Genomic DNA, 17,203 nt, shown 5'->3' on the forward strand with positions numbered 1-17,203 from the left:
ATGGTTGATTACAGATGTTGGTGCCTGGAGAAGTCAGTGGGTTAAATGGCTGTGACTCCATAAAACATTTTGGCTTTTTCTCAAGAATTTTGATTTGTGTTTGCACCAAAAAAACAATCCCCAAAGGCAGATCTCGTCTCATTTGAAATAAACCTAGAGCTTTATGCATGCAGTGAGTGGGGGATGGTATTCCTCAGAACTAATTCTTTCCCCCAACTATGGTAAATCATAGTGGAGACTACATGGAATGTCAACCATGTTCTCCTGTCTGTGCTGAAAGATGGTGAATACCACACTGTCAGACCATTATGTACAGGCTAAAAAGTAATAGATTGTTTTAAAAGTAAGACAATACACAGAAGCACAGCAGGAAACTTCTGATATAAATATTTACAGAATAATGAAGTTGGAATCCATCTGTAACAGATTAAAATGTCCTTTTTTGGAATGTATTTCTTACACAGTTTGTTGTGAGATGAGGCTTTTAGAGGAAACAGTCGTATGTAGACATTTAACAGTACAATGCTGTTTTTGCCGATGTGATTCCTCTGGTAGTCAACAGAGCTCAAATCTTACTTCCAGAAATTGAACTGAACTAATAATGAAAAACATTTGCAATATATATCTATTCTAAATGATAAAATCTTAGAATAAAGAACCATCAATCAAGATCAAAGACATAATGGCAGTCATGCCAAAGCTGTGATACATCTCTTTTCTGTATGAAGCTCTTTGAAGGCGTGTGCTCCAAAGCTTTCAGTGGTGAGTTACTGAAAGAAGAAAGAAAGACTTGCATTTATATAGCACCTTTCACGACCATGTCTCATAGCACTTTACAGCCAATGAAGTACTTTTTGAAGTGAAGTCACTGTTGTAATGTGGGAAACTATTGCAAGGCGTGCCATATGAGGAAAGATTGGATACGCTGGGATTGTTTTCTTTGGAACAGAGGAGGCTGAGGGGAGACTTGATTGAGGTGTATAAAATTATGAGGGGCCTAGATAGAGTGAATAGGAAGGATCTATTTCCCCAAGCAGAGAGGTCAACAACCAGGGGGAATAGACTTAAAGTAATTGCTAGAAGGATTAGAGGGGAGTTGAGAAGAACTTTTTTCACCCAGAGGGTAGAAGGGTGGTCGAGGCAGAAATGCTCATCACATTTAAAAAGTACTTGGATATGCACTTAAAGTGCCATAACCTACAAGGCTACGGACCAAGAGCTAGAAAGTTGGATTTAGGTTGGATAGCTCTTTTTTGGCAGGCACATACACAATTGGTTGAATGGCCTCCTTCTGTGCTGTAAATATCTGATTTCTATGATGTAGGTATGCATCTCAGCAATGAAAGTGCTGTGAGGTTCTGTGAACTCTTTGCATGGGATTGCCTGGCAACACTATGTGACGTGCATAGGGATCGTAGGCGAAAAATTCGGCATGTTTCCGCCCATTTACCGCCGTTTTACTACTGATTTTGGGCGGAAAAAGTAATTTTTTGGGCGGTAAACGCGACAGACAAAATTTCGTGTCGTGGCGGAAAATTCGCCAGTGGTTATGCGCAGGCGGTTAAAAGATACCGCCGACACTTTTTTCCCACCATTTTTATGAAATGGTGTGCAATGCCCCGCTGTCGCCGATACCGCCATTTTTACTTCCGGCCAAAAAAAAAGCCGCGAAAAATCAAGTCTTACCTGCTCGGACCCATGGCACACCCAGCGCTAATGACACCATTTTGAAAAACGGAGCAGAAGTTCAGTGCTTAAAAGGATCTTGAGAGAAGGCTGCGTTTTACACAGTGAGCTTTATGTGAATTCATAGTTCGTTTTTAAGTCTATTTCAGCACATTGGAGGGCATTTGAGGACATTTAAAAGAATGGGGCCTATAATATCTCTGCCAATAATGCTGGCTACTTTTTCTATGCAGCATAGAGCTGGAAGAAGGCTTATTCAAGAGCATTATGAGCATAATCAAAGAGCTTGCAGATGTATGGGGAGGAGGCCTTACCCCCCCCCCCACAAGTTTACAGGGGACAGCGCTCATACCTGCAGCGTGAGGCACAGTGCGTTCGAAGACTGTGCTTTTGAAAAGAGATGGTCATGGAGATAAGTCAGCTCATTAAGGCAGACCTACAGCCTATCAGCGGGAACAGGTGAAGGTGACGGCGCCACTTGCCTTCTATGTCTCTGGCTCCTTTTAGGCATCAGCAGGGACATATGCTGCATCTCGCAATTCGCTATACATAGCTGCATTCTCCAGGTGACTACTGCACTGTACGCACGTAGGACTTTATAAAGTTCCCAATGACCAGGGAGGCACAGAATGAGAAGGCTGTGGGTTTTGCACTAATTGCTGGCTTCCCCAAGGTTTAAGGTGCCATTGACTGTACGCACATCGCCCTGTGAGCACCTTTAGACCAGCCAGAGGTTTACCGAAACCGAAAGGGATTCCACTCGCTGAACATGCAGATCGTCTGCAGCGCATCATGGCAGTCAATGTCCAGTTTCCAGAGAGCATGCATGATGTTTTCATCTTGCGTGAGAGCACTGTCTCTGACCTGTTTGACCGTTAGCCACAAGACCAGAGCTGGATGCTGGGGGACAAAGGTTACAGCCTTGTCACCTGGCACATGACCCCCCTCTGGAGCCCTTAGACAGAAGCCGAGCATCATTATAATAATAGCCATGTAGCCACACGCAATATCATCAAAAAAACAATTGGAGTGCTCAAGCAGCGCTTCTGATGCCTGGACCACTCTGGAGGCTGCCTGCAATACTCCCCTCAGCAGGTCGCTCAGTTCATCGTGGTGTGCTGCATGCTGCACAACTTAGTCATCATGAGGGGACAGGAATTTCCACTGGGGACTGCAGGGTTAAGTTATGAGGAGAGATTATACAAATTAAGGTTGTATTCTCTAGAATTTAGAAGGTTAAGGGGTGATCTGATTGAAGTTTTCAAGATATTAAGAGGATCAGATAGGATAGATACAGAGGGCCCAAAATTGCCCAGCAGTTGCTCCGTTTTTTTTTTGGAGCAACTTGATTTTTCTGGAGTATCTTAAAAATCCCGATTTTGCACGTTCAGTTTGCGCAAGTGTCATCATCATCATCATAGGCAGTCCCTTGGAATCGAGGAAGACTTGCTTCCACTCTTGAAGTGAGTTCTTTGGTGGCTGAACAGTCCAATACGCGAGCTACAGACTTTGTCACAGGTGGGACAGATGGTCGTTGAGGGACGGGGTGGGCGGGACTAGTTTGTCGCACGCTCTTTCCGCTGCCTGCGCTTGATTTCTGCACGCTCTCGGTGTTGAGACTCAAAGTGCTCAGCGCCCTCCCGGATGCACTTTCTGCACTTAGGTCTTTGGCCAGGGACTCCCAGTGTCAGTGGGGATGCCGCACTTTATCAGGGAGGCTTTGAGGGTGTCCTTATAACATTTCCGCTGTCCATCTTTGGCTCATTTGCCATGAAGGAGCTCTGCATAGAGCATTTTCTTTGGGAGTCTTGGGTCTGGCATGCGAACTATGTGGCCTGCCTAGCGGAGCTGATCGAGTGTGGTCAGTGCTTCAATGCTGGGGATGTTAGCCTGGACGAGGACGTTGATGTTGGTGCGCTTGTCCTCCCAGGGGATTTGTAGGATCTTGCGGAGACATCGTTGGTGATATATTTCCAGCGACTTGAGGTGTCTAATATACATTGTCCATGCCTCTGAGCCATACAGGAGGGTGGGTATTACTACAGCCCTGTAGACCATGAGCTTGGTGGTAGATTTGAGGGCTTGGTCTTCGAGCACACTTCCTCAGGCATCAAAAGGCTGCACTGGCGCACTGGAGGCGGTGTTGAATCTCCTCACCAATGTCTGCTTTTGTTGATAAGAGACTCCAGAGGTATGGCAAATGGTCCACGTTGTTGAGGGCCGTGTCGTGGATCTTGATGACTGGGGGGGTAGTGCTATGCAGCGAGGACCTTTGTCTTGTGGATGTTTAGCATAAGGCCCATGTTTTCGTATGCCTCAGTAAACACGTCGACTATATCCTAGCGTTCAGCCTCAGAATATGCGCAGATGCAGGCGTCGTCCGCGTACAGTAGCTCAACGACAGAGGTTGGGGTGATCTTGGACCTGGCCTGGAGGTGGCGAAGGTTAAACAGCTTCCCACTGGTTCTGTAGTTTAGTTCCACTCCAGCGGGAGCTTGTTGACTGTGAGGTGGAACATGGCAGCGAGGAAGATTGAGAAGAGGGTTGGAATGATGACGCAGCCCTGTTTGACCCCCGTCCGGATGTGGATTGGATCTGTAATGGATCCGTTGGTAAGCCTGCATGTCGTCATGGAGCAGGCGAAGGATGTTGACAAACGTTTGGGGGCATCCGAAACGGAGGAGGACGCTCCATAGACCCTTTCGGTTGACAGTGTCAAAGGCCTTTGTAAGGTAATGTTTAAGGGCTGGCGATGCTCCCTGCATTTTTCCTGCAACTGTCGATCTGCAAAGATCATGTCCGTTGTGCCCCGTAGGGGACGAAATCCGCACTGTGATTCTGGGAGGAGCTCTTCGGCCTCAGGGAGAAGACAGTTGAGGAGGACCCTAGCGATGGCTTTCCCAGTGGCTGATAACAGGGAGATTCCCCTGTAATTGCAGCAGTCGGACTTGTCCCGTTTTTTAAAGATGGTCACGATGGTCCCAGCATGCTCTCCTCCCTCCAGATGAGAGGGATGAGGTCATGTATCCACGCCAACAGCGCCTCTCCGCCATACTTTAGCGCCTCAGCAGGGATTCCATCCGCTCCCATAGCCTTATTGTTCTTGAGCTGTCTAATGGCTTTTCCTACCTCGTGCAACGTTGGTGTTTCACTGAGGTGGTGGCGGGTCGCATGCTGCGGGATGGAGTCGAGACCACTCGAGTCAAAGACAGAGTCTCGATTGAGGAGATCTTCGAAGTGCTCCTTCCAGTGGGCCCTGACTGCCTCGCTGTCCTTGATGAGTGTTTCCCCATTCTTGGCCAGCAATGGAGTGGGGCCTTGGGAGTTTGAACCGTAGGTGGCCTTGACTGCGATGAAGAATCCTCGCACATCATGGCTGTCGGCCAGTTGTTGTATCTCCTGTGCTTTCTCCATCCACCACCTGTTCTTTAGGTCCCAGGTTTTTTGTTGGACCTCAGCCTTGAGCCACCTGTAATGCTTCTTTACTGCTCCCGAGTTGGGTTATAAGTTGGGTGTAAGTGAGTTAGTTAGGATTTTTTAAATTTAGTTTCGTTTTGTTTAAAAGGGGGCATTACCAGCCACCTACGCCCGTTTTGGCCATTTAAGCCAGCTTGGACAATTAATAGTTACTCCAAACTAACTTAGGCTAGCATATGTGGCCACGTGGCTGCACAGAAAACCTTTGCGGAGAGTTAAGAAATCAGCGCAGTTAGGAACTCAATGACTTGACTAAAGAATGTGAATAGGATCAAATAGCTATACAGGACATATGACAAACTTCGCAAAGTTAATTTACTATACAACAGAAGCATTCATCGAAGCTCAAACTACAAAAATAAAAGAAGTAAAAGAGACAAAACATATTTACATAATTTTTTCAAAATATCTGAATAAAAAATAGAAGTACCTCCTGCTCGTAGGAAGTATTTTCATCAACAGGGTAAAGGAAAGTCTTGAGTTTGCTCATTAAAATTACTGGCTGCACAGTTATCACACCCTCCAGCCCCGCCCCCCCCATCAAAACTCTCCTCTCTTTTCCCCCCCACCCCCACCCCCATCAAAATCTCCTCTCCCTCCCCCCCCCGGATCAAAGCCCTACTCCTCCTCCCCCCCCACCCCCGCCCCATCAAAATTCTTCTCTCTTCCCCGGCCCCCCCCCCCCCGCATATCAAAATTCTCCCCTCTTTCCCCCCCGCCCCATCAAAACTCTCCTCCCCACCCCCCATCAAAAACTCCTTTCTCCTCCTCCCTGGATCAAAACTCTCCTCCTTCCATACCCCCCCCCCCCCCCCGAACCCACGATCAAAATTCTTTCCCCCACCCCCCCGATCAAAAGTCTCCTCGCACCAACCTGTTTCTTGTAGCCTCAGCGTGGGAAGTCGGCAGGCCACTTGGCCCGGGATAGGGGCGGGACGCATCGGGTCCCACACTGCAGCACGCATCATCATCATCATGGGAGGAGCTACTGCGCACGCGGACAGCTGACGGCACTCTTTTAGGCGCAAGACCCTAGCTCCGCCCCAGAATGGACTCGCCACACCACGCCAAGCCCCAGGAGAGTCGACAGAGGGACCAGAATTCAGGGACATCCTTTTGGCGCCGTTTTGATCCTAGGAAGTTGGCACATCTCATGAGTGCGCTGAAAAAACAGATGGGCCAAATTTGGGCTCAGAGAAACTATTTTCACTGGGGAGTCTAGGACGAGGGAGCATAGTCTAATAATTAGAGCCAGACATTTCAGGAGTGAAATTAGGAAATACTTCTCTAGGTGGTAGAATTTTGGTATCCTCTTCCGCAAACGGCAATTGATACTAGATCAATTGTTCATTTTAAATCTGAGATTGATAGAATTTTGTGAACCGACGGTATCAAGGGATTATGGGCCAAAGGCAGGTATATGGAGTTAGGCTGCAGATCAACCTGATCTCATTGAATGGCAGAACAGGCTTGAGGGGCTGAATGGCCTACTCCTGTTCCTATGGAAAGGCCAATGAATGCGTGAAAAGTATTTACAGCTTCTCTAAAGGTTGGAACAATTTTTTCCTAATATACATTCACATAAAGGGATTCAGTAGTTGCATCCCTTTAAAGTAACTGAAGCAGGATTCCTCTTATTTCCCGTCTCCCATCACCACTCAGGCACGCTCCCAGTGCCAGGTCCAATAACAACTCGATGAGTACTACCTTTAGCAAAATTAGGTAGACCCTTGCCCGCCTTGCACTAGGTCCACATCCCACCAGAAATTGGTGCTCTATATTACAATATAGTAATAAAAACCACAACCGTAATATGCAACTAATTTATTTGTTTTTGTTGTCTAGCAAGAGAAATTTCTATAGAAGTTTTTATTTCAATTTGCTGGCATTTTTATAACATGTAACTATGGTTCCGTGGTTAGTCACTCTTTGAAATATATTTTAAAGCATGATGTATCTCACGCACTTCTAATTGCTTGGCTTCCAATGGTGACTTATGTACGGGGCACAAGATTAGTGTTTTTATAAGAATTCCTTTGTTATACAGTGACGGTACAAATTCTGTTATTAAAAGCTAACCAGCTTCAAAATCAGCATCCAGTTTTTGGAATGTGTTGATGAAAGCTTTCACTGGTTCGAATCTCTAAAATCAACAATCTACTTTGGCGTTATTCATGATGAAAATGTTCTATTAAGGTGGTTTTTTTAAGTAATAAAGAGAGCATGTAGAAAGTTGAGTTGTCTTAGGGCCATAGTTACAGATTCCCAGTTCCCAGACATTTACAAGCCCATTGCAGATGTCGGAAATTAGTTTTGATGTTTTGAGCATCACTGTTTTTGTGACTCTTTCTCGACCACTTAAAGTTATGCATTCAGAGAGAGGTCAACATTGAGGCATTTATATAACTAAAGGTGAACCTCTTAATGGACTGCTTTTCTGGCCTAAGTAGCTTAATAGTCTTGTGATAGTGAATTATGTCTGCTTAGGCTGTGAAATTGTTTGTGTGAAACTAGTCATGCTGAGTATATTTTATATAAAACAAATTTATTGGTAGTGAGGAATTGTAGCGTGACATAATGGAAGATTATGCTAAATTTGTTTGCTTTCTATGAGAGCTTCAATAGAAACATAGAAATCTACAGCGCAGAAGGAGGCCATTTTGGCCCATCCTGTCTGTGCTGGCCGACAAATAGCCGCATGGCTCTCGGTCAGCAGCCCTGAAGGTTCCATATAAACCTTTGAGCAATGAACAATGGCGGAAAGTTAAAGAGCATCCAGCCCAACCAGTCCGCCCCAAACAAATGCGACACCCCTTGCACCGCAACATTCTACACTCCACCTCAAACGGAGCCTTGCGATCTCCTGGGAGAGACAAAAAACAGATAAAAACCCAAGCCAATTGAGGAAAAAAATCTGGGAAAATTCCTCTCCGACCCATCCAAGCGATCGAAACTAGTCCAGAAGATCACCCTGGCTGTATTCGATTCCCTACAGTACTTACCATCGTATCTGCGACAGCCAACAAGAGGCTATCCAGTCTAATCCCACTTACCAGCTCTAGGTCCGTAACCTGCCTTCAAGTGCCCATCCAAGCACCTTTTTAAATGTGGTGAGGGTTTTTGCATCCACCACTCTTCCAGGCAATGAGTTCCAGACCCCCACAATCCTCTGCGTGAAGAAGCTTCCCCTCAAATCCCCTCTGAACCTTCCACCAACCACCTTAAAACTATGCCCCCTCGTAATTGACCCCTCCACCAAGGGAAATAGGCCCTTGCTATCCACTATATCCAGGCCTCTCAATATTTATACATCTCAGCCTCCTCTGTTCCAATGAGAACAAACCCAGCTAACCCAATCTGTCCTCGTAGCTAAGATTCTCCATTCCAGGCAGCATCCTAGTAAATCTCCTCTGTACCCTCTATAGTGCAATCACGTCCTTCCTATAATACGGCGACCAGAACTGCACGCAGTATCCCAGCTGAGGCCTAACCAGAATATTATACAATTTAAGCATAACCTCCCTGCTCTTGTATTCTATGCCTCGGCCACTAAAAGCAAACATTCCGTATGCCTTCTTAGCCACCTGGCCTGCTAATTTCAGGGATCTATGGACAAGCACTCCAAGGTCCCTTTGTTCATCTACACTTCTAAGTGGCCTACCATTTAATGTGTATACCCTTTCCTTATTAGCCCTCCCCAATTGCATTACCTCACACTTCTCCGAATTAAATTCCATTTGCCACTGCTCTGCCCACCTGACCAGTAGATTGATATCCTCCTGCAGTCCATGACTTTCGTCTTCATTTTCAACCACACAGCCAATTTTAGTGTCAATCTGCAAACTTCTTAATCATACTCCCTATATTCAAATCTCGATCATTGATGTATACCACAAAAAGCAAGGGACCCAGTACTGAGCCTTGCAGAACCTCACTGGAAACATCCTTCTAGTCACAAAAATATCCATCAACCATTACTCTTTGCTTTCTACCTCTAAGCCAATTTTGGATCCAACTTGCCACTTTGCCCTGGATCTAATGGGCTTTAACCTTCATGACCAGTCTACCATGTGGGACCTTATCAAAAGCTTTGCTAAAGTCCATATACACTACATTGTTCGTACTACCCTCATCGACCCTCCTGGTTACCTCTTCAAAAAATTAAATCATGTTAGTCAAACACGATCTTCCCTTAACAAATCTGTGCTGACTGTCCCTAATTAATCCTTGCCTTTCCAAATGTAAATTTATCCTGTCTTTCAGGAGTTTTTCCAATAATTTTCCCACCACTGAGGTTAAACTGACAGGCCTGTAATTACTCGGCCTATCCCTTTCTCCCTTCTTAAACAAGGGTACCACATTAGCAGTCCTCCAATCCTCCGGCACCATGCCCAAATCTAAAGAGGATTGGAAAATGATGATCAAGGTTTCTGCTATTTCCTCTTTTACTTCGCTCAACAGTCTGGGATATATTTCATCGAATAGAACAGTAACAAATCTATCTCCAGCTTTTCACAGGTGTAAAAACTGTTTAACGGGATCTTATGGCTGGGAATATCTGGGGGCTTGCAGATCATAAATTAATGCATTTGAGTAAGAGTCGATCCAGGGATATGGAAAATGTTGACAGCCATTAGCTAGATTTGCATATCGGCAATAAATTGGATATAAATGACACGCATCTTTTTTAAGCTTTAAAATGCGGTTTGAAAGATAAAACCTGCTTCCATTAATTTAATCAGGATAAAATATCCAGTAGATTATCACCCACTAGAACAGAAATTGTCTTCAGCAAGAATTTAAAGCACCAAAATAGACAACTTATATAGAGATTTTCACTGCTCACCTTGCCAGCCTTCCACCTTGCACCTTCCATCATTTTGAGCTTATCCAAAAGTAAGCAACGCCTCAATTTTTAAACTCTCATCCTTGTTTTCAAATCCCTCCATGTCCTTGCCCCTCCCTAGCTCTGAAATCTCCTTCATACTCAAAAGAGACCTGGACTAATGATCCGTGGACATGAGTTCAAAACCCACCATGGCAGCTGGGGAATTTAAATTCAATCAAATAAATCTGGAATTAAAAAAAAAAAAGCTGGTATCAGTAATATTGACTGTGAAACTACCCGATTGTTAAAAACCCATCTGGTTCACTAATGTCCTGTAGGGAACTATATCTGCCGTCCTTATCCGGTCTGGGCTATATGTGACTCCAGATCCACAGCAATGTAGTTGACTTTTAACTGCCCTCTGAAATAGCCCAGCAAGCCACTCAGTTGTTCAAGAGCAATTAGGGATGGGCAATAAATACTGGCCTTACCAGTGACACCCACATCCCGTGAACGAATCAAGAAAAACACTCCGAGATCTCTGTGCTCCTCCAATTCTGGCCCTTTGCGCATCCCCAATTTTCAGCGCTCCAGCATTGGTGGCTGTGCTTTACAGCTGTCTGGGCTGTCAACTTTGAAATTCCTTCCCTAAACCTCTCCGCCTTTTTGCCTCTCTCTTCTCCTTTAAGGCGCTACTTAAAACCTACCTCTTTGACCAACCTGTCTTAATATCTCCTTATGTGGCTCAGTGTCAAATTTTGTTTGATAACGCTCCTGTGAAGCGCCTCGGGACATTTTACTAGGTTAAAGGTGTTATATAAATACAAGTTGCTGTTGTTTAGTGTAATAAAATGTCCCAAAGCACTCCATGAGCAAAAATAAAACACAACCAGATAATAGAGTTCCATTTTATTTAAGATTACATAGCAACTAAACAACATACTGCTATAAAATACCAATGGTAAGGTTGCTCTTTCATGCACATTGGTGAATTTATATGTATATGTGGGGTTGCAACTTTGTTAGTGAGTGTTGAGAACCTATTCAACAACAAGGAAGGAGGAGGTTTCATAGTCCAACCCAATTTTATTGCCCAATGTACACACATACATGCACAGAATGCAAAAGAATTGGAAAATAAAACTTGGGTGGTGTGCACAAAATTAGCTTCTTCCACCTTCTGGTATGTATTAAGTATATTCAGAAATCGGTAATTTTCTTTATTACAGAATTTTCTTTGATGTAAACGGCAATGTTTTTTTCAGTTTGTCATAAACTTTGGAATTTTATTTGGATATATATACATATATTTTTAAGAAATCTGCATACTTACATAAGAGTTGTTTTCAATTGCGACTTGGGCTTTCCACCAATGGTTCATACCATAAATACCTTGCATAATGTGGTTCTGTGCCACAGGAACCAGGAAAGTCCCAGTTCCAATTCCTGGGCTGTGCAGAGTCTGCTGATCGCAGCTGTCCTTAGGTGGGGAAGTGTGAAAAATCACCCAGGATTGCGGCCTCTGATTGCTGCCCAGTAACTTTGTTGGAAAAAGTAGGCTGGAGTTTGACCATCAGGTGGCTGACCGGCCAAGCGTGGCAACTGACCACTCATTAGTACAGATGGGAGGCTAACTTTACTTCACAAGTACCTCATTGGCTGTAAAGCATTTAGGGATGTCCTGAGCTCATGAAAGGTGCTATATAAATGCAACTTCTTTCTTTACTTTGCAGTGCCTTGTAATGCTTTGTGTAGCCCAAATTGTTGCCTGACTTTAAACAATAGAAAACATGCTGCCAACTCAATGACACAGATGATTGGTTATGTATCAGAGTGTCCTTAATTCAGCCTGATTCAGTCAAGTATAAGTGTATGAGCCAATCAGAATATTTTCAAGCACAAACTCATGGATGATTATTGTAATAATGTGGTATACAATCTATAGGCTCAATTTTGGCCAAGAGTTGCTCTGTTTTTTTTTTTGGAGGAACTTGGTTTTTCTGGCGTAACTTAAAAATCCCCATTTTCCACAATCAATTTGCACCAGTGTAAATGAGTTAGTTACGATATTTTTAGTTTTGTTTTTTTCTCAAAAGGGGACATTACCACCCACCTACGCCAGTTCTGCCCATTTAGGCAACTTTGGCCAGCTAATAGTTACTCCATTTATACAGGCCAGCGTATGTGGCCACTTCAGAAAACCCTTGCAGAGAGTTAAAGAAATCGGCGCAGGTCGGTACACCGGAGGCCATTCGGCCTGGGATAGGGGCGGGAAGCGGAGAGGACCTGCTTGCACCTAAACCACCAAACCTTACAAACCACCAAACCTTGCAAACAAAAAGTACTAAGAATTCAATAAGAAATAAAACATTGAAGTAAGTCCTACCTTCATCTTCAAACTCGGTCTGGGAAGGCAGCGAACCAGCCGGTGCGGGAGGCCACTCGGCCTGGGCTAGGGGTGGGCAGGAGAGCTGATAGTGCTCCTGCCTGGATGATTTCTAGCAGTTCTCCTGCCCGCCCACCCCTAGCCCTGGCCGAGTGGCCTCCCGGTGCAGTATAGATGTGTGCCAATGAATTTTGTTTTTCTTTTTTAACAATTGCTTCATCTCGTCACATTACTTTATTAATCTGCTGAAGGATTAAAAACCCATCTGTCTCAAAGGTTTTAAATGAGGAATGTACGAAAGTTCAGACTTCCAGTGTGACCGTGTGCCTTTGTCTTTTTTGTGTAAGCTACGAAAGGGCCGACTACTGCAATGACCTTGCCCATTGGTGTGTGTCTGTGTGAGAGTCAAGTGCTCACAGCTGAACTGCTTTCCCTGTATGCATGACATTTAGTGCAGCATTACACTCGCGAGAAAATGCAAGATCATCCAGGCAGGAGCACTATCAGTTCTCCTGCCCGCCCTTCCCTACCCTGGCTGAGTGGCCTCCCTGTGCGATCGATCTCAGAATTCGCACTGGGAGGCTACTCGACCTGGGCTAGGGATGGGAGCGATTCCAGTGGCCAGCATCAGGTCTCACACAGTGGCTGCAGCAAGACACGGAGAGGCTGGGGTGAGGAGCTACTGCGCATGCGCGGACACTCCACTGCGCATGTGCAGACATCCCGGCACTGTTTTAGGCGCAGGACGCTGGCTCCACCCTGACTCGACAGGCCACACAGCATGACCACAGGGAGGAGGCCGGACAGCGACCAAAGTGGGAAGGAAATTTTTTGGCGCACTTCTGAACGGAGAAAAGCGGCGCATCTCCAGTAAATACACCGAAAAACGGGCTGGGCCAAAATTGAGCCCAATGAGTGTAAACTATTGTACTAAATATTCTCTTGTGCTACACATAGTTGTGACATTTGGATACAGAGCATTGCATGGAAGTGTCTAGTTTAAGCATTTGTTCCAACTTAATTAAGAATTTGCTCAGAAGTTAGTGAGATGCTGCTGCTCAGAATGGAAATATATTGATGCGCAGTACGTAAGTAACAATTCATTTTAATGCATCCAAAGAGCTTAAAGTGTTCCATACTAAACCTTGAACGTAACTTCATATGTTTTAATAATAATGAAGTATCTCCTCTCTATGGGCCTGAATTTGATGGAAGCCAAGTGCCGCCCAAAGGACCGCCGAGATACCTGACGGTACTTTCGTAAAAAAGTCCTTGAAAGACCGCCCGGCAGCCAAGTAACAGCTTACGCCGTGAATCTGGGCGGCAGTGGGCGGGAGCGCCCAATCTCGGTGGCAAATGCAATCCTCACCAAAGTGCCACCGAGGATTGAGTCAGACCCAGGGACGGGGGAGCACCTAAAAATAAAAATTGACACAACCCCCGCCCCCCCCCCCCCCCACCCCGGAAAACCTTCAGGGGACTCCATCCACATAAATCGCTGACAAATAAATAAATAAAAGAAGTTCACTCACCTTTTTTTGCAGGTCTTCATACTTACCGTTGGGGTTAGACCTGCCTCCATGCATCGGTCCTTCCCCCTACAGCCGCTGACTCCCACCCGGAGGAATCTGGCAGTTCGGTGAGCGGGAGGTCACTTATGTGCCTTGTGCGCAAGCAGCCATCAGTGGGCGGTTCCCAGCGGTCCTCCCCTCCCGCTGGCGGGAGGCCTAGTGGAAACTGGCACCGAGGGGAGACCGCCAAAAAACTTGCCGGCAGCGGGTGGTAAGGCCACCAAGTTCGGGCCCTATATGTTTCACTGATGTATTCCAAAATCTCAGATATAATCTACATATACTATAGTTTAGACCTCTCTAATTTGGAAAACACATTCATTTATTACATCTGTTGCATAACTTCTGAAAAGAGCACTGTAGAGAAAGTCCATTGTATATGAAATTAAACTAAGATGTGTATTTGATAGGTTTAGATTGCTAATTTTCTATTCTGTAGTTTTTAAGCAATATCATTCTGAGAATAGCAAAGTTTTGCCACAGTGTACTATAGAGCCCTATTTACAATTTTCTAAATGTAAGATTCAATTCTCGATGCACCCAACCTTTACTTTCATAATCCTGTAAGAATGGATAATCTAGTCTGTCTAGATAAACTCTAAATGCAGAACTATAAATGATGTTGACCCTGAATGTGCTGGTAAAATAAAGGCGAGTTTAATGTGCACCACTATTATTAGAGCATAAAATACCCAGCAATTTGTGATGAGGAAGAGATGCGTCGTGAGTTGCGAATCGCCACAAATTGCTGGATGATTTGCAGCGCTCTGTCATTAGCCTCGCCGTCAGCCTCCCCATGAGTATCAAGAAATTGCTGCATTTGTGCTGTAAAATGAATTCATATCGCTTCAGATAGTTAGGGCTGCTATTTAATGGTGTAAGGACTCTTAATGGGCTCATTTATGTTTCCAAAGGCCTTCTCCTTGGCAAAATTAAATGATAATTGTTCTGCATATGCCACATAAAGCAAGTAACCAGGATGCAAGTTAAACTGATTTGTTTAACTGATTAAACTGATTTGTTAAATTGGTTTGTTGTGGATTCTGTGTGGGAGTAAAGTCGATGCTAAATTAATTGCGGCTCATCAGGATTTAGAGTTACCCCCCTCCCCCTCAAAGTATGTGGATCCACTAATTGGTAAGTCATCAACAATCACCAGGCTGATTCCACAAGTAACACATGCTTTAAATTACTACAAAATATCTAGCTTTCGCTTGCAGCCACCTTTGGTTCCTGAATTTCATGAATTAAAAAAACAATATGAACTCTGGGCAGGAGGCTGTCTTATTTATCTGTTTATGTATCATGTTTCATAGGCAAAAACATTTAGAACTATATGTTTCCTACATGCAATTCCGTGGTAAACTTTGTTTAAATAATGTCCAAACTGTCACTTAAGAGCTTTGCTAAACATTCAGATTCTTAAATTTCATCAGTTAAGGATGCAATGCTTAACTCAAAGTGAATTATGTTAGCTTTCAGTATCACATAAAGCAATGTTTCAGGTAAGTAATTGAAAGATGGACTATTAAAGTTTGATCATAAGCAAGGTTACAGTTTTCATTGCAGTGCCTTGTAATGCTTTATATTCATTCATTTGATTTGTTAAATATGTCATAGTTAATATCCATACGAACAGCATAGTAGCCCTATGTTTTTGAGGCTGTCCTTTTCAATTAATGTGTAATTTAAATTTATTTTTCAGAAAAAATATGCAACGGAATAAACAAGTGGCTATGGGCCGAAAAAAATTCAACATGGACCCTAAGAAGGTGTGAAATAATGTTTCTTCCGTTGTCTCAATTTTTAAATTTTGTTGTATTACTGAACTAGAGCTCCAATAGTCTTTGCAACAGCTGTTGGGTTTGCTAAGAGGGGGTGCAGGGGAACAGTCCAATGACTACTTGCCTTCTGATTTCTCTCCCTTCTGTGGGACATCACTTGGCCTCAATTCAAGCATGAATATAAGGAAGTACTAAATGAGACAAGGCCGTTCAGCCTATCAAGACTACTTCTTTCATCAGACTGTGTGTAATTTGTCCTGCCATGGCTCTCATTCCATCTCCTGAAGATGAGTAATACAGGTTGAACAAAGAAGTTAAAAGTAATTTTTTTTGCACTAGATTTTAAAGTCACACTTTCTCCAGAGTATTCACAGACATTTTAGAGAAGTAATGGCAGAAAATCAAATCTCAAATTACGATTTTTAAACTAATGCTTGACAGGTGCCAATAGAATGAGATTAATATTCGGAAGGGGAAGAAGGTTGTATGCTTTATATTTTTTTCTAAATTGGGGAAAGGGTAAGCAACAATAGACTGTTTATGTTCTTGTGAAATTTATTAGCTGCCCTCTCTGATAGGTTTGTAGTAGGTATAGCTGTCAAATATTAATTTAAAAGTCGCCATTTCTTATGATTTAAATTTCTGTAATTCTTTTACATTTTTGTCAATGCTGCTAGAAAAATAGTACTGTGATCTTAATATCCTGTGCAAAAAATCGACCTTTTTTACTTTAATTTCTTTGTAAAAGAAAATGCTGATGGCAGTGTCTAATCCTATTACTGTATGTTACTTTCCATCATATAATTATAGCCATTTGAATAAGCTCTCTGTTAATGCAGTGTTATTGTGAATTATCTGATATTTCAGATTGAATGGCACTGTTGTCATACTTGCATATTTGCATACTAGCTTTCAGATTTTACATGTCTTGATTAAAAAAAAAAACAAGTTATTGGTCCTAGAGGGGTTTGGAAAGACAAGAGAGGTTGTTCTAATTTGCTAGAAGGAATTTTTTTTTACTTTGTCTCCTTTTATCTTGATTGTATACTCATATTTCAAGAGGTTTAATGCACCTTTATTATTTTTATCTAGTTCACAATTGTAAAGGTATTTTGTTTGTAAGTTTGATTTAAAATTTTTTTTAGAATATACAACAAAATTCAGAAATTACCCCAACCCAGCTTGCTCTTGATCACATTCTTATGGCAGAACCGGGAGGCAGTGCTGTGTAGCGGGGTCAGATTGGTGGAGGAGTTTTGTCTTACGGATGTTTAGTGTAAGGCCTATGCTTTTGTACGCCTGGGTGAAGATGTTGACGATGGCTTGGAGTTCAGCCTCTGTATGTGCGCAGAATCAAGCATCATCCGTGAACTGTAGCTCGACGACAGAGGATAGGATAGACTTGGGTCTAGTGTGGAGGCGACCAAGGTTGACCAGGTTCCCATTGGTCCTATAGTTTAGTTCCACTCCA

At 43.7% G+C, this 17,203-nt stretch overlaps 1 protein-coding gene across 3 annotated transcripts in view; it reads left to right on the plus strand.

Moving 5' to 3' along the window:
• The window catches only part of cyth1b (cytohesin 1b), a 270,470-nt gene that overhangs the window by 203,219 nt on the left and 50,048 nt on the right, over positions 1-17,203 (plus strand). For all 3 annotated transcript variants that reach the window (XM_070857776.1, XM_070857774.1, XM_070857775.1), the window contains exon 4: positions 15,654-15,720. In XM_070857776.1, the coding sequence (XP_070713877.1) occupies positions 15,654-15,720 (67 nt within the window). The remainder of the gene's footprint in view (positions 1-15,653; positions 15,721-17,203) is intronic.

Source organism: Pristiophorus japonicus, chromosome 16 (assembly GCF_044704955.1).
Source record: "Pristiophorus japonicus isolate sPriJap1 chromosome 16, sPriJap1.hap1, whole genome shotgun sequence".
Lineage (NCBI taxonomy): Eukaryota > Metazoa > Chordata > Chondrichthyes > Pristiophoridae > Pristiophorus > Pristiophorus japonicus.